Source organism: Dreissena polymorpha, chromosome 2, assembly GCF_020536995.1.
Source record: "Dreissena polymorpha isolate Duluth1 chromosome 2, UMN_Dpol_1.0, whole genome shotgun sequence".
In the NCBI taxonomy this organism is placed as follows: Eukaryota; Metazoa; Mollusca; class Bivalvia; order Myida; family Dreissenidae; genus Dreissena; species Dreissena polymorpha.
Window position 1 is genome coordinate 74,705,553 of NC_068356.1, and position 18,762 is coordinate 74,724,314.

Consider the following 18,762-nt stretch of genomic DNA (forward strand, 5'->3'; position numbering starts at 1 on the left):
TCCGGTTTTATGTTGCATTGTGGGAATCACCATAGCAATTGTTGCAACAAAAGTCAAAGAGGATGTTTTGTTTTTAATAAACTGTAGTTTTTCAAAAAATTTATTGCATGTAGTTGATTTGTGTGAGCGGTTTCGAAGTGTCTGCACAAGTTTAGCAGGGAATACTAAAGTTTGTTTAGTATAATAATAAAAACAGTGTGCATAAGTGGATGCTTGACGGCTAAAACAACTAAGATTTTACATCTTTCAAACCAATTAATTTAGTTGGTGGGTCTACTTAAATTTATCAAAATGGGCGATAAAGGTGGTAAAGGAGATATGGACAGAGTGGGTCTCTTCCAAGAGATGGGCTACATAACAATCAATGATAGATATAGAGGAAAAGGTAGTGGTAAGTAAACTCTTATGAACTATAAACAACTCGTCATGCTAGTCTTGAAAATGTCATTAAAACATATGATAGCAAATTTTGCAAATCTGAAATATCAAAACTTCTTTGGTAAGATATTTGTAACAATGATGAGCAAAACATCATTCACTGTTTTATCTACAACACAGCAATAGGAATAATCATAACATGATATTTAATGCTTGCTTATATGTGATTACGTCCAAGAAAAAGTAGTAATTTCTTATATCAATGTGAAGTGTAATGAATAAGACAATTATGACAACAGGACAGAACTTTTCAGAAATTTAGTGTATTTCATAGGCAAATGAGGCTGTTTGAGAAGCAAGATATGTTTAAAGAATAACTATGAAAAAGGGTTACCTAAATATTTTATTCACTTCCCATACTCCTTTAAAAGATTTGTAGAGTTGATCACATAAACATCATTATTTGTATTTCTGATTTCAGTTCAATTTAATGAAGCAGCAACGAAGGGGAAACAAATGTTGCCAGGCGGAAGTAAAACCAGATCAGCTTTACAAACTGGTTACTTTTCTGATAAATTTGGTAGAATAATGGAAGGAGAGGCATTTAGTGATCCAATTAAAGTCAGACGACAAGGGCGATTACAAGAGGCACAAAAGAACTTAGGGAAAGCATTTTTACCAAGCAGTGGTGAAAAACAAATGTGAGAATTATTTCTATTTTATATTGTGAACTTGGTAAACAGCAATTGATTTTCCAGCTTATATATAGAATATGAAAAGAGTTTGTGGTGTTTGACCACATAATGATACTATGGGTATCTTTAACATGGTATACTAAAAAAGAAAGTATTGCTAAAAGTTTATTATGTTTATATTTCACTACCTATGTACTGTTGCGCAAGTGTTAAGCTTTATAGTTAATTATAATGATCTGATAGTGTTTTACCATTACATGAAAATTCTTATTCAAACCATGTCCATGTAAATTAAAAATGCATGTAATTCTATGTATAACAATCAGGTCATATTGGAAAATAAACACCATTCATGTTACCAATAAGGCAATTTACTGGCAATTTGCTGATTTAAATAATAAAATTGTAGCAGTTGTCTTCCAACTGATCAGAAGAACTTATTACCTCTGAAATATCTGTACCATGATCATTACATTAGGTGTTGAGCTTTTGACTTAAAATTATTTTTATGCCCCCGGCTCATCTCTTGTTTACTTATATATTTATGTTATAGGTCAGGTCTAGGTAGCCATTATGGAACACTTAGTGGGCCTATTTCAGCCTTTAGTCCAGTTTCCAAACCTGGTAAGGACAAGAAATCTTCAGGAAAAAATGTTATAACAAATCCAGGCAAAAAAGGAACAGGTTTTGGGTAAGTACTTTTTTGATCAAAATAAATATTTGATGTTTAATTTGAATACATTTATCTCTATTGCTTATTATATTAATAATAATTTAACATGTCAAGCAAACAATATTCATTTCTTTACATAATGTATTTATAAAATGATTTATTATAAAAAAAATAAATTATTATTTATTTTGAAACTTGTTATATAATTACAAGAATACCATCTGAAAAAAGAGAAATTAAATTTCAGATATGTAGCCGTTACAATTGGGAAATATCCTAATTATCAAGGGGACAGTTATGACATGTACAAAGATCTAAACCGGGTTTGTAGGATACACTCATGAAATAACATCCATGTTTCACAGTTTCAATTATGGTTTATGCTGTGTTTCTGTTCTTGTGGTGTTCTTTGCAAGGTCTGCTAATCTCTGAGTGGATGATTTCTGTGCATATTGAATATTGTTTTCCAGATATATAGCATTTGAATTCAATTTTTAGCCTAAAGTCAGAGCAATATTACTTTCCTAAATGTTGACATTGGCTTCATTGTAATGCTATGGTTGTAAACTTGGAATATCTCCATATCACTAATTACTAGGTATGGTCACATATCTTGTTTCAATTTTTAAATGTTCAACTTTAAGGTAGCGCACCTCTAATGATTTCCCGCGATTTATTTTACGATCATTGCCGATCTTCAATGATCGGTTATTTCCGAGAGATGCATTTAATTTTTTCAAACTTCGAATTTGGATATAAGTTTACGTAATTCCTTTAGAATACATTATTTTCACAATACATATTGACTTTGATCCAAATATCATCTGAAAAAATATGATTTCGCGATTTCTTCTAAGATCGACCAGCCTTTTTACCTGTCTACTTATGAATAATCTAATTTAAGCTTACGAAAATGTGAAGTTGTCGTGGCCGAGTGGTTAAGGCGATGGACTTCAAATCTTTTGGGATCTTCCCACGCAGGTTCGAATCCTGCCGACATCGCATACTTTTTGCGACGCGTTTTATTTCTTTTCTAACGTAATTTGATTTAACATAGCATATATGCTATGTTTATTGTTAAATATGTTGAAATTTTTATGCACATCCTTCAATTTTTAAAATTAAAACAACGTTATGGCTAAATTTGGTGATTTACTGCTGAAAATATGAATGATGCATGTTGCATTTTTATTTTCATTTCAAAAAGTAAACGGTAAATCTGTCTATTTCTTGGTATTTTTGCTGTATATAGTGTTTCTATAAAAACGACCTTTAAAATATAACTTAAATGATACTATTTTGAATTTTATGACACTTTCTTTTTAACCGACCCAATTCTTACTTGGCTGAAATCACTTACATTTCATGGCGCTCTTCCATAGATAAAAAATTGTAAAAAATAAATGTCTGTAAAAGAATACTCATTTCATCTTGTTTAACCTTTAAACAACTTTACTGCATCTGTACACACCAACTGCATGCCCATATTTGGAAATTTGAATGAATTATGGAACGTTTATATACCCCAGGGGTGAAAATAAACTGGACAAAAGCCGAGCGTGGGGGTGGTTTTCAAAAAATCGGTTAGTTTTTTTTTAAAAGCATGGAAAGCCTACCTACAATTTTACATGAAGTTCAGTGAGATGATGCTGATTAAGAAAACAATTAATTCGATTATATTTGGATATGTGCCCATTAGGGGTGCGCTACCTTAACTTTCTATTTATTACCCCAGTATATAACGTCTAAAGATATTCTACTTAAAATATGTCTTTGTTGTAATTATTCTATTAACATGTTACAAACCGAAAACATAGATTGTTCAAACAAAGCAGCAACATTGACATACTGCTTTTGCGTTGTGTTTTGTAGTTATTAATTAAATTTTCAAGTTATTGTATTGCAATTTCAAGAATTCAAGAGTCGTTCACAGCATATGCATTGCCATTTCTAGTAAATGTGCCTTGAACAACAATACATTTAAAGGTTTAATAAACTGACATTCACTATTTTAAATGCTGTTAATTTATATGTCTCGATTGACATTCTTGCTTGCCTAATTTGGAAGTATTTAACAATTTCTTCATTTAAAAAGGAATAAATTTCTTCTGTATGAAAATTAACTAGAATAAAACAATATGCTCTGAATATGCACATTTCATAAAGACAGACCACTGCAGAAAATTTCTTCACAAGAAGCATGACTAACCCTCATGGCTGTCCAGTATATACTGTTCACATATTTACTGTTATTTTTGGAAACAATTACATAAATAATATGCATTAACTGTTGTTTGACCTGATTGTCTGGGAATCTGTTAATATCCTAAACAAAATGAGTATTAGCCAGATTTAGCCATGCTTCAGACTTTCCTGGGAATCAGACTCACATAAGATTGTTTTGTTTAAATTAATCTTATAATCCTCACATCACACACCTATTGTTTCTTAATCAATCTAACTTCAAATTATATAATGATCCATTACTAACACTGTCTGAATATTCTTTAGAATTTTTTTTTAAAGTTGTTACTTTAATTATAAAACATATTTTTTTAGTCCCTGGAATCTTTCAAAATCTTTAAAAGTCTTGTATTAATTTGTCCAGGATTGTTCCTAACTTAAATTTTATACCCAATAAAAGTCTTGTATTAATTCCTCCAGGATTGTTCTTACTTAAATTTTATACCCAACACAAAACATGTTACCCTAGTAAGAACTATATATATAAGCTTTAATTGCATAATTAAATTGGACTGCTTACTTGAGCATTTGTCTCCCTTGACATAAAATTGCAATTTAATAACTTTGCACAACATATCAAATTGGACTGAAAAAGAAAATGTTGCTTGAATTTATTGCTGATACAATTACCCAGGAAAAGTGTGAGCATGCAAACTGACCACTGTCATAGCATGATATGAATGAAAATCTATTGAAAACTGCAAATAATCCTAATAAACAAACAGCTCAAACGCTTAATGAGGGGTTACTTTTCTTTCACATGTTAACTTCTAACAACATTTTGCAATAGTCTTTTTTCCATGGCATCGCATTTACTCTTTGCCAGTTATATGCACCTGTGTGTTCTGAAATGTTTGCTTTCCTCTTATTAACAGCTTTGTTGGTGTTACAATTGGGCCCTACCCAGCCTATAAGAACGATCTTTATGAACGAGCACGTGAGCTGGCCAAGGTTTGCCTAATATTTAACCCCTAAACCGCTGATGCTTGATTGATATTATGCTATGATGTTTTATAGTATATATGTTTTAACATGGACCATGTTTTAAACGTATGTATACTAATCTGCTAATGTTTAATATTTATGGTAAAAACCTTTTACTTTTTTGTAACTTTTTTTCTTTTTAAAAGTCAGTATAATTCAATAGCAGTAAATGCTATTACCGGGTAATAAACGGATAATATGTGATATGCATTTTATAATTGGTTGTATATGAACATCCACAGTACAAGCAATATATAAACATTTTTTAGTGAAACATTTTTTGTCTCCCAATTATTTGCTTTGGTTTTCTCAGTCTCTTTGAACATGGTGAATTAATATGCCATTTCTTCTATAGTCTGTAATTTTAAGCATCATAACAAATGTTTGTAATTAACAGATAAACAATGATAAAGCAGACTTATTTTTATTATAGCATAATGTAACAACATAAAATGCAATGTCACTTAAATATTTTCTGGATCATTTAAGACTTGTTGATTGGCTAAATTTTAGAATAAATTATCAATAATTAAGCATCAGTGAGTACCTGGGTACATCAATTATTGAGCGGGAATCTATTACATCTGCATAACATTTCAAACACAGTAGCTTGGTTGTTAACAATTACGAATCCAGATATGGTATTATCATGAGACAAGGTAGCTTACAATAGCCTTCTAATCATTAGAGGTGCTCAATTCATAGGTATGGTTAGAAAAAATGATAATTAATATTTTAGCATAAATTGTATTGTTTAGTATTTTAGAAAAGAAAGTTGTACACATGTACATAACAATTTATTTTCAGTTTCCATTTGTTGTTCATATGAACATTGGGTACTTCTGCTATTAAATTTAAGACTTCTTGTCAGCTTTCAAATAAAAGTATGACTGAGCTATCTTGTGTGTATTTATAATACCTGTAATAATAAGGAATAGGGTCATTTTAATTTGTCGAACAACCAAGCAACAATGGTTTCAAATGAAGTATGATAATGTGCATGCTTTACCGTTGACATGTACAACTGTTCTTTACTTAAAATCTTCTAAGTATTAAAATATTTTGAAAAGTGAAAGGTTTGATTTTATTTTATATATAAATACTCTTTTAAATACACATGTTCTGCATACATCTTTTTTTTGCTTTATTAATGATCAAAACTGCGCATGAATCTCTTTATTAATTGATGTTTGCATTAAAATTCCATAAAGAATAAATTCTGATAATATAGTTAAAATAATTATAGTTCATCTGTCAAATAAATGAAATTTAATTTTGTTGTAATGCAAATGGTAAATGAAATAATTATGACTTAATAAATGACTGTTAGTTTGACTAAAATGTTCAAGGTATTTATTTTTTATTTTAACATAGAACATATATAAATAACTATGATGTTATTTTAACTTTGATGGTATTTTAACTATGATGTTAATTTTATGTTTTTGTCCCATAACTTCTAATTATTTTGTTTTAAAACTAATTCAGTCTGTCTTTACAAGCAACTAGTAACTTTTTTTGTTTTACAGAAAGAAATTGCATCTCACAAAAATGCAACAAAAGGAGGTCCCTTTAAGCTGAATATGCATCCTCGTGCATACTTTGACGGGAACCCATATAACTCAGACAAACTTCCAAAGCGCAGCAGCTCAGCAACACTGCCAAGCAAAAAAGATGACTCCAAACCATTCAAGCCCAGTTCTCCTGGCAAAAAGGTACAGCAAGTTTGAATTTGCCACACTTTATGCTTCTGTGATATATTGAAGCATGCACCAAGTTTTATTTGAATTCTTATTATTTGAACTTTTTTTCTCCATTTTTCTCAACTTCAAAGTAACAAGGTTTGAATCTTGGAGTGTTCTTAAGACACCAAGTACTGGTTTTACCCAGAAAATGGACTTAATGGAAAGTAAGTGAATGTTTACTTCACTATATAAATATTCAAAAGATGTGAACTATTCCTTGTTTCTTCCGTCAGCCTGGTGGTGCAAAGATCGGAACATTCGACCCGTACCCGAAGCATTCCGAGGACCCATACAAGGTGAAGTTACCAAAACAGATAAACGTGGTGAACAAGAGCGGCAAGATCTTTATGCCTTCACAGGGGCCCAAGAGCACGCCCATGGTTTCCATAGTCAACCAGAACGTTATGAAGTATGTACTGAGTATTTGGTAATATGTTTTTTTATAACCCCTCAGGGTATATTGGAGTCACCATGTCCAGGGACGTACATTTCCCCAAAATGCTTCTCGCCCTGCAGGACTGGTTATTGGAAATCCTTACTTGCTCTTACACATTCTTATTTTAGTGGCATTTTGCTTACACATTGAAAATGCACTCACCCATTTGGACTAGCATAAGATGAATTTATTTTACCTCCATGATGTCTGTCTTTGGTCAGTTTGTCAGTCGGTACATTTTTTGACGCAAACTGCATTTTAACTACAAGGATATCATTACCATGAAAAGTAGACCATATGACACTTTAAATGCCCAATGATTCACACATTACAAACAGTCTTCAACTTTTGCACCTGCACTGATGATTCCTAAATACATTAGTTAAAACAAAAATGATGGTTAATGTTTTGGGGGCAACTTCTCCATACCTGTATATCTACTAAAGATATAAAAAAGATGTGTGACATATTATGATGATATTATGAACATTCACTTACCAAGACCTGTAACTTTTACCAGTTTAGCAGGATAATGCCCCATTGTATAATTTTAAGGATTATGCTCTTAAAAGTTTAAGTTGAACATACAGGATAAAGTGAAGGTTAAGGTTTGTATGCAACAAGTAGATGTCTAACTACAACATATATTCAATGGACACTTTCCACATGTTTTGGGGATCAGCATGTGAGGTCACAGACCAAACTCTGTCCTTGTCCTTAGAGAGTTCAAGTAAACATTTGCATGCAACAACTCCAATCTTTAGCTTCCTTGTAGACTTATATGTAGTATGGGTTGCATTTTGGGCAAGTTGGATCAAGGCTTGTAGACTTATATGTAGTATGGGTTGCATTTTGGGCAAGTTGGGTCAAGGTCACTATTGCTAAAAATATAAAGTTCATAGTTAAGGTTCAATGACTTCAGTTAGGATTGAGTAATTGTGCTTAAAATACATGCTGATCTAGCAAGAGATTGCATTTGAGTCTAGTGAGATCGAAGCCACTGTAACTAAAATAAAAGCCCTTCCTTATAATTTAATGGAGGTATTTTCTTTAATTTTGTATTTTGGGAGCTTACATGACAAGATATTTTGGGTTTTCATTTGGGGCCATGGTTGGGTCAATGTAATTGTTATTTAAAATAGAGAAAAAGTAAAAAGACTTTGGATGAATGAATTGTGCTGTTATTTTGTTTTGGGGTGGTTTACAGGCAAACATAGGTAGAGATTGCATTTGGGACCAGTTTGTTCGAGGTTATTGTTATTAAACTTTATAAATCTATTTTCTAGGCATGGTTACATTTTTTGCTTTAATTCATGTGTTAGTTTAAATATACTATATAACTACTACAGATTTATAAATTAATTATACTATAAAATTTGAGGATAAGTCAAGCATGCTGACGTTGGTCAGCTTTTGTTTTATTTATTTGTTTTTAGCTCACTTGTCACGAAGTGACATGGTGAGCTTATGTGACTGTGTGCAGGGATGGAAATTAGTGGTTGCCCGTGAGCCCAGGGCAAGTAGATTTTAGCCTGGGCAACTTAAATTCAAAAGTTGGTAGTCCAGCCGGGCAACTAGCTTTTAAGCTTGAAACATTCAAGTACAATTAAACATATAATAAAATTGGCGACTGTTGATTAATAATTTTAATAATATTTTTTCATAAAGGCCAAGGAAATTATTCAACTCAGACGCATATTAAGACATTATACACAGAAAGAGTGTAATGTAAGCAATTTTGTTCAGTTATCATTTATTTAAAGAAAGTATTAGATACACATGACAATACATGTGCATTGTACTGGGCTCGTTTGTCTTTAGCTGGGCAACCAAAATAGTAAAGATGGTTGCCCGTGTGGGCAACCAATTGTAAAATGTTAGTTTCCATCCCTGGTGTGATGTCCGGCGTCCGTATGTGTGTGCGTTCGTGCATGTGTGCGTGCATCCGTCAACAATTTGTTTGTGTAGACAGTAGAGGTCACAGTTTTCATCCAATCTTTATGAAATTTGGTCAGAATGTTTATCCTGATAAAATCTGGGTTGGGATTGCATTTGGGTCATCTGGGGTCAACAACTAGGTGACTAGGTCAAAAACTAGGTCACATAATAGGTCAAATATTAGAAAAACCTTGTGTAGACAATAGAGGTCGCAGTTTTCATCCAATCTTTATGAAATTTGGTCAGAATGTTTATCTTGATGAAATCTGGGTTGGGATTGTATTTGGGTCATCTGGGGTCAAAAACTAGATAACTAGGTCAAAACTAAGTCAAACAATAGAAAAACCTTGCATAGACAGTAGAGGTCACAGTTTTCATCCAATCTTTATGAAATTTGGTCAGAATATTTATCTTGATAAAATCTGGGTTGGGATTGTATTTGGGTCATCTGGGGTCAAAAACTAGGTCACTAGGTCAAAAACTAGGTCACTAGGTCAAAAACTAGGTTCAATAGTAGAAAAACCTTGTGTAGACAGTAGAGGTCACAGTTTTCATCCAATTTTTATGAAATTTGTCAGAATGTTTATCTTGATAAAATCTGGGTTGGGGTTGTATTTGGGTCATCTGGGGTCAAAAACTAGGTCACTAGCTTAAAAACTAGGTCAAATAATAGAAAAACCTTGTGTAAACAATAGAGGTCACAGTTTTCATCCAATTTTTATGAAATTTGGTCAGAATGTTTATCTTGATGAAATCTGGGTTGGGATTGTATTTGGGTTATCTGAGGTCAAAAACTAGGTCACTAGGTCAAATAATAGAAAAACCGTCAACAATTTGTTTGTGTAGACAGTAGAGGTCACAGTTTTCATCCAATCTTTATGAAATTTGGTCAGAATGTTTATCTTTATAAAATCCGGGTTGGGATTGTATTTGGGTCATCTTGGGTCAAAAACTAGGTCACTAGGTCAAAAACTAGGTCAGTAGGTCAAATAATAGAAAAAACCTTGTATAGACAATAGAGGTCACAGTTTTCATCCAATCTTTATGAAATTTGGTCAGAATGTTAATCTTGATGAAATCTGGGTTGGGATTGTATTTGAGTCATCTGAGGTCAAAAACTAGGGCACTAGGTCAAATAATAGAAAAACCTTGTGTAGACAAATGAGGTAATAGTTTTCATCCAATCTTTATAAAATTTGATCAGAATGTTTATCTTGATGAAATCTGGGTTGGGATTGTATTTGGGTCACCAGGGGTTAAAAACTAGGTCACTAGGTCAAATAATAGAAAAACCTTGTGTAGACAATAGAGGTCACAGTTTCATATTATCTTTATAAATTTGGTCAGAATGTTTATCTTGATGAAATCTGGGTTGGGATTGTATTTAGTTAGTCAGGTGAGCGATTCAGGGACATCATGGCCCTCTTGTTTAATTTTTTAGCTTCTTGGTTTGTTTTAAGCTGCTTTCTGTTTATCCAGATGTTTTTATCTGGTCCATTATACTTTTATCAAGTTTTGTTTTTAACAATTTGAAAAAATGTCATCATAATGGCAAGTTAAGTCACTATTTAAGCGAGTAACACTCAGTATCCCTAGGTAACCAAAGCCACATGAAATCAAAATCCTCTTTCCATCATGCAAATTTATTTGTGTGAATTTCCATTTTGTTATCTTTTGGTGTTTACATTGGAAATATTAATTGAGCATTGCATAATTGTTGCTCTTGCTGAGGTCTTTCACTGTCACTCTGTAGTAACATTACTTATTTTATTAAGACGTCAGTACCAACATAAATTTCCTTTTCTTTGAATTAAAACACACATTTATGTTTGTAACACTATATTAATTGCTTATTTCCAAACAACTCTGATTAAATTTCATTGATATTGATGTGTTTAATACAAAACATTTTTTTTCATGGATAATTGGACTTTCCCTTCGCTTTCTAAGTTTTGATCTGTTTTTAATTACTTTTACCTGAATTCTGTCTCTTATGGAAAACAATTATTGAAACTCTATAACTGACTTGCTTTGTAATTGCTTCTTTGTGCTCAATTTAGAGAGGTCTTACAAAGAGAAGTGGAGAATCAGTTTGCAATAGACAATACATCATAACAAAAGCTGTTATTTCCCAATAAGATTTTATGGACTGTGCTTGCAGGATACAACATAAAGCACTTTTTCGTGCTGTTTGAAAAATTGACATCAAACTGAGATGAATAGTATTATTACATAAATGTGTTTATTACCAATGACAAATTTTTACTTTTAAACCTTATTAATTTAGCTGAAAATTAAGTGTAAACTAGACACATACATTAATTAATGTTCATATAAAAATTAGTATGTAAGGTTAATATTTGAAGTCAGTTAAATGAAACTATCATGATGCCTTCAGGATCAGTTTATTCTTTTGAGATTGTATTAATTAATTAAAATATCCTCTATAATAATATACTACAGTTGCAATAAAAATCTAGAACAACTAACGAACAAGTAATACATTTTTCTGCCAGAAGCCAAGCTGCGATTATGCAAGCTGTGCATGCAAAAGCTCAGAGAGGAGGTGCCATTCGTGAGTCTGAAAATAGCATGGGAATAAACCTGACTGCCTTGCTGAATTAATGATCATATTTATAACTCTGAATGAAGCCCACAATAACTCCATGGTTCTCATACTTAACTGAGAATTAAATAAGCTTTTATGGCCTATTAAATGTATATAAAGTGCTTGTGAACCGATTGTTTCTAATACATAAAGGCATGTGCACGGTGTTCTAATGGATTAATACTTCAGTATGTTTTGTGTGCTTTTTAATTCATGGAAAATCATCCAATTTACATCACTATGAGTCTTGTTATCAGTTTTAGTTCAGTTTTAACATTAAATGAAGTAAAATATTATCTGAAAATCAAAACAGTACTGTTGTACTTTGTACTTGGGAGGGCTCATTTTGAAACAAAAAAAAACGAGACAAGTTTTTATCATAAGCTCATCTATTTTTTGCGTCGGCGTCCAGTTAAGTTTTGCGTTTAGGTCCACTTTTCTCATAAAGTATCAATGCTATTGCATTCAAACTTGGTACACTTACTTACTATCATGAGGGGACTGGGCAGGCAAAGTTAGATAACTCTGGCGTGCATTTTGACAGAATTATGTGCCCTTTTTATACTTAGAAAATTGAAAATTTTGGTTAAGTTTTGTGTTTAGGTCCATTTTATTCCTTAAGTATCAATGCTATTGCTTTCATACTTGCAACACTTACTTACTATCATAAGGGGACTGTGCAGGCAAAGTTATGCAACTCTGACTGGCATTTTGACAGAATTATGTGCCCTTTTTATCATTAGAAAATTGAAAATTTGGTTAAGTTTTCTGTTTAGGTCCACTTCATTCCTAAAGTATCAAAGCTATTGCTTTCATACTTGCAACACTTACTAACTATCATAAGGGGACTGTGCAGGCAAAGTTATGTAACTCTGACTGGCATTTTGACAGAATGATGGGCCCTTTATACTTAGAAAATTGAAAATTTGGTTAAGTTTTGTGTTCTGGTCCACTTTACCCCTAAAGTATCATAGAAATTGCTTTCATACTTGGAACACTCGCAAACTATCAAAAGGGGACAGTAAAGGACAAGTTGCATAGCTCCGGTTGTCATTTTTATGCCCCCCTTCGAAGAAGAGAGGGTATATTGCTTTGCTCATGTCGGTCTGTCGGTCGGTCTGTCGGTTGGTCTGTCGGTCCGTCCACCAGGTGGTTGTCAGATGATAACTCAAGAACGCTTGGGCCTAGGATCATGAAACTTCATAGGTACATTGATCATGACTTGCAGATGACCCCTATTGATTTTGAGGTCACTAGGTCAAAGGTCAAGGTCACGGTGACCCGAAATAGTAAAATGGTTTCCGGATGATAACTCAAGAACGCATACGCCTAGGATCATGAAACTTCATGGGTAGATTGATCATGACGTGCAGATGACCCCTATTGATTTTGAGGTCACTAGGTCAAAGGTCAAGGTCACGGTGACCCGAAACAGTAAAATGGTTTCCGGATAATAACTCAAGAAGGCATACGCCTAGGATCATGAAACTTCATGGGTAGATTGATCATGACTCGCAGATGACCCCTATTGATTTTGAGGTCACTAGGTCAAAGGTCAAGGTCACGGTGACCCGAAATAGTAAAATGGTTTTCGGATGATAACTCAAGAACGCATACACCTAGGATCATGAAACTTCATAGGTAGATTGATCATGACTTGCAGATGACCCCTATTGATTTTTAGGTCACAAGGTCAAAGGTTAAGGTCATGGTGACCCGAAATAGTAAAATGATTTTCGGATGATTACTCAAGAACGCTTTTGCCTAGGATCATGACACTTCATAGATACATTGATCGTGACTCGCAGATGACCCCTATTAATTTTCAGGTCACTAGGTCAAAGGTCAAGGTCACAGTGACAAAAATCGTATTCACACAATGGCTGCCACTACAACGGACAGCCCATATGGGGGGCATGCATGTTTTACAAACAGCCCTTGTTACGGAATTATGGCCCTTTTTAGACTTAGTAACTTTGAATATATGGTAAAATTGTGTGTTTAGATCCACTTTGCTTCTAAAGTATCAAGGCTATTGCTTTCAAACTTCAAATACTTTCATGCTATCATGAGGGTACTGGACCTGGAAAGTTGAATTTTACCTTGACCTTTGAATGACCTTGACTCTCAAGGTCAAATTATTAAATTTTGCTAAAATTGCCATTACTTCTTTATTTATGATTAGATTTGATTGATACGTTGACAAAACAACTCTTACCTGACATACCACTATAGACTCCACCCAAACCATCCCCCACGCCCCCCCCCCCCCCCCCGAAATTCCCCCCCAAATCCCCCCTCAATTTATCTAATAAATGACCACCACACCCTCACACTATACCCCCACCCACCCCCCAAAAAAAACTTTTTTTTAATTTATTTTTATTATTTTGTTTTTGAAATACCGTCCAACTATCCCACCCAAAAATACCCCCCCCCCCAAAAATAAATATTTTTTGCATTTTTTTTGCATTTTTGGAAGATAATGTAATAAATGACCACACCCCCACACTATACACCCCTCTCCACTCCACCCCTACCTCCTTTGTGATTGAAATTGAGATAGGTCCCTTCACCTTTAAAAAGAAAAATAGATGAGCGGTCTGCACCCGCAAGGCGGTACTCTTGTTTCTTGACTAATGGTCCATCACATCTGCCAAGGTTCAACAAACATGTTCCTTGGTTACCTTGGTTATTTTTGGTGTATGGAAGGTATACAGAAACAAATAAATCAATTTTTAAGTCATGGCACTTTCAATATTTGCCCTATAATTTTGACTTGGCAAGCTTTGGAATTTATGAATCTGGTCTGATATTTATTTTAGCTGAAGTTGAATGGTTTTATACTGTAGTAAAATTTAATTTAATAGCAAATATTTTGTTTGATATTGTATTTTCAGGCTGTTGCATTTTTTTCAGACTTACCCCAGCAAAAGTTTATGAATCTTATAAACTAGCCACCCAATAATATGATCAACGGTAGCAATCTGATTTTGTGATGTGTTTGTGTAGTAAAATAAATTAGTGATTGAATTGGTGAGAATTGTACGTCTATAATTTATATTTTAATTTTATTTATTAACATTTTATTGTTAAAGTTTAATTGATTGAATTTTCTTCGTAGTTTAATTACAAGTAATTAATATATGTGGGAATTAGTAATATTTATTTATGTAAGAGCCGTGTCATGTGAAAGTGGTTTTATGCCATATTTGGCCAGCATAAGTCCAGACCAGCCTGCCCACATGCACAGAATTGTCAGAACCTATGCTGTGGGCTGTTAAGTTGTGTGGTCTTATTAGCAGACAGGCTAGCTCCTGACCAGACTGCTTAGGGCTTAAGACCCATTTCTGCATGAAGAAGCTCATCATAAAGAATCATAGACATTCAATACAATGACTAAAATATTTTTTTCTTCAAACTAAAATAAATGTGATCTTAATATATAAGGATAAATGAAGCACACACTTAAATATTACTTCACGTGAGAAATGCTTGAGATTACAAACAGAAATATAAAATCATTCGATTAAAAAGAGAGTAATGGGGGTGATGGTTGTGCATTGTTTGATCATTTCGTGTGAAGAAAATATTTTGTAAAACTTGAAGAAAAAAATGAACAAATTTGTTCGCATAACTTGAAAAAATCTACAATATAATTATTTCGCCACATTGTACATAGAGGCATATGGTTAAACAAGTCATTGCATGGTTTGTGGCATGTTTTTCATGTACTAACCTAGTTTTTGTTATTAAATCTCAATGTGGTTGCTCACACAATATTGATACCGGTTTGTGTGAAAAATGTTTGCAAAATGAAGTGGGATCTAATAAATGGTCTCTAATAAATGTTTGTTAGGTGCTCTATTTTAGTCCATCGTTTATTGTTAGTTTGACATCAAGTATTTAAATATGATGGAATATTTCTGAGCGTTATGTTGTTTTGTGGTTTATCAAGTATAGTAAAACTAGTAAGTGAAACCTAACCAGACAATAAGAAGCATGCGTAAAAATTTAAACGAAAATGTATTTAGGGTGTGCAATACGGTACAAAACATTTTTGGCATGCTATTACTTCAACATTAATTACTAAAACAAAATAATATACAGCAACTTTATTGTATATGCTTGATAAATGTAAAGTGCAGATTTATGTAGTGTTTTAATTTTATTAGTTTATCATGTCTTAAGTCTTTTGTTTGCTGCAAACTTTTGTCGTAAGATGTAATTACACAATTGATCATGTGAGTCTTTCACACTTAAGAGTGAAACGTTAAATCAAGGTCAATGATAGATTCATGGCATACCACTTGATGAAAAAACTATAATTTTAAACATGGGTTATAACTACAAATTCTATAATTTTTGTATTTTTCAGGAGCTTAAACCCAAGCAACTACAGATCGGTGACTTGTTTAACATTCTAAACAGCTGTAATCTGATGAAACTTACAAAATCACTGGGGGACATTGAACATTCAGTGATGAAATAGTGTTATACTGTGGCAAGAAGTGGAGCTGTTGCTTCAAAAAGTTGACACAACTATTTACAGAAAGTATTTATGCTTTTGTTACATATGAATGTTTGTGGATGCTTATGAATATATGTAGTTTTATAATAAGTAAGACATCTTTTCATTTAGAATAAATGTTACAGACAATATTAGAAACAATAATTCATGTTTTTGAGTATTGCTTTTTTTTCCTTGTACTGTGGTTATTTATTTATAAATTGTTGCAAGTTAGAAAGTATTTTGTTTTAAAACATTGATTTTCAAGTTAAATGTACACGATTGATTTTCAATATGCCTCATTCTAAATGTGGTTGAATAACTTTAAATTGTTAAAAGTCAATACTGAGTTAAGTAGTTTTATAATGTTTGTTTTGACTATAATAGCAAAAAAACACACCATAGGGTAGGTAGGTAGAGCAAACATTGTTTCTGGAACTACGCTGGCCTAACATGGCCTTTTTTCATGACCTTGGTCATATGCAACAGTGATGCAGGTTTGTTGATACAAATGTATAGGACTGTCATTTTAATTTGCTTTCATTTTCATTTAGTTTCCAGAACTGCACCATGCACCTTTTGTTTTGAAGTGTTATTCAAACTTAGGTTTAGTAAAATGTCTCTGAGTACATGGCTTGTGTACCGTGACACTCATCAAAAGCCAAGGCTGTGATTTTTGTTTTTTACTTTTAAATATATTTTATCTCTTTGTTGGATATGTTTTTGATATACTTGTTTTCAAGTTATTCATTAATCCATGCAATCTATTAATGGGCACATTTTGGCAACAATTTTAAAGTTTGAGTGTTTTATAGAGTAGTGAGTTTTTTAAGTGTTGAAGCATTTCCATTGTTATATTGGCTAAGTAAGACTTAGTTATGCCATTAAAGCTTTATTCAGAAAAATTCTCTTACAAATTGAGCAAATGCTGCTTCTTGATCAATGTGTGATGTTTCACAACATTGAAATACACACTAGCAAACAAATTGAAGGTCATTTTACCTTATAATATGCATAATTACCAAACCAGTAATACATGTAAAGCATTTGTTAAGGATTTGAAGACAACTTTAAGTTTTTATAGTAATGGTTAACTTGTTTTGTCGAGATTTCATATTTGAATATCATTTGTTTATTTGCCAAGAAACTATAATAAAGCTTAATATTGAAAGGTAAATTGTAAGGAACATAATGTCAAAGAATATATTATGGTTTGATAGACAATTTAGGCAATTGTTAAATCAAAGTTAATTTGTGACGTTTAACATATAGCTTTATGCTATCTAGAGTTATTGCTATTTTTACCTTTTTTAATTTTACACCTTTTTCTTTGTTACATTATCTTCCTCTCCTTTATGTATTATTGCCATATACCTCTTTGAATTTTTGAATATAGTTAATGTCATAAATCATAATCAGTATTGTGAATGCAATACTAAATGAGTTTTGAAAGCAGCTTATGGAGGAAATTAACTTGTTTTTGTGGTTCCCAGAATAGCATGGCGGTATTTGACTCAAAAATGGTTTACTTTTTTGTCTTAGTTTATCAATAAAGCAAATTAAAAATCCAATAAACAAAATATTTAGGCTTTAAAACAATAGAAAATGTAAAACCATGTGTACCTGCTCTGTTCATGAAATGAATTTACAACGTGACATTTCTTAGTTGTTTTAACAATATGCATGCCTATTTGTGTTTATGTTTATACATGCTCTTGCATTTTAGGACCTGTTAAATATATATGTCTTTGTTATATTTATTGTCTGCACTGTTTACTATTGAATCCAAACCCAGGTAAACATTCCACCTTTACAAAACCTACTGCTATGTTATAAAGTATATATGTTGTTAAGTATACATGAACCTTCTTTATATTAGTAAGTAATCAAATGATACAGCATATGTGTATAAATTGTGATATATTGGATGATAATAAAATCTAAATATACTTTCTACTCCAGTGTTTTCAACTTTGAAATGATAAACTTTGTTAAATATTGCAAAGATGATGTTATGGTAACTTATTGATGAACAGCATGTAATGGGTGTGGGGGGCATGGCATACAAACTCCAAAGCTCTGCTTAATACATTTGATTGACGCTGGCCAATAAAGCCATGACAGAAAGGCCTTAACAAAACAATGACAGTAATTTTACAAACAGATCACAATATGCGATACTATAAAATGTGAATGAAACGAATATCACACTTATTGACACACTTTCTAGAACACAATAAAACATGTTCAATAAAGGCAAACAGTTTTATTACTCACTAGGCTATAAAGACGCACGATTATGTACTTGCGTCCACGAGGCGGTCTTTGCTTATGCAAGCGTGGTTAGTGAATTCATAACGAAATAAAACGTTTCAATTCAGTGATCAACGAACACTAGAGAGAGGACGGATTTTCCTCAAAAAAGTAAATGTATGTTATATGAAAAGAGAGACAATAAATTGGCCTGTACTACAACTACGTACAGAACAAAGGGATTGGTTTACAGGGGGGGGGGGGGGGGGGGGGTATAGGGAGAATGCGCCTCCCATGC

General features: G+C 32.6%; 1 protein-coding gene across 2 annotated transcripts; it reads left to right on the forward strand.

Moving 5' to 3' along the window:
- The first annotated feature begins 4 nt into the window (after nucleotides 1-4).
- On the forward strand, nucleotides 5-18,167 carry LOC127867648 (UPF0602 protein C4orf47 homolog). Of its 2 annotated transcripts, none has more exons than XM_052408965.1 (7): nucleotides 5-391; nucleotides 860-1,079; nucleotides 1,627-1,764; nucleotides 1,994-2,069; nucleotides 6,504-6,689; nucleotides 6,953-7,128; nucleotides 16,080-18,167. In XM_052408965.1, exons 1-7 carry the CDS (start codon nucleotides 292-294, stop codon nucleotides 16,126-16,128), a joined length of 945 nt encoding a protein of 314 aa, XP_052264925.1. In that variant the 5' UTR covers nucleotides 5-291; the 3' UTR covers nucleotides 16,129-18,167. The 2 variants fall into 2 exon arrangements, with proteins under 2 accessions (XP_052264925.1, XP_052264924.1); XM_052408964.1 differs by lacking the exon at nucleotides 1,994-2,069 and adding an exon at nucleotides 4,866-4,941 and having other exon boundaries at nucleotides 7-391.
- Nucleotides 18,168-18,762: the final 595 nt, after the last annotated feature.

Excerpts from the sequence above, each read along its gene's own strand:
- LOC127867648 (XM_052408965.1), top strand. The coding sequence starts at position 292 with ATGGGCGATAAAGGTGGTAAAGGAGATATGGACAGAGTGGGTCTCTTC. Across the intron at positions 1,080-1,626 it reads AGCAGTGGTGAAAAACAAAT|GTCAGGTCTAGGTAGCCATT; the intron begins GTGAGAATTATT and ends TTTATGTTATAG. Across the intron at positions 7,129-16,079 it reads GTCAACCAGAACGTTATGAA|GAGCTTAAACCCAAGCAACT; the intron begins GTATGTACTGAG and ends TGTATTTTTCAG.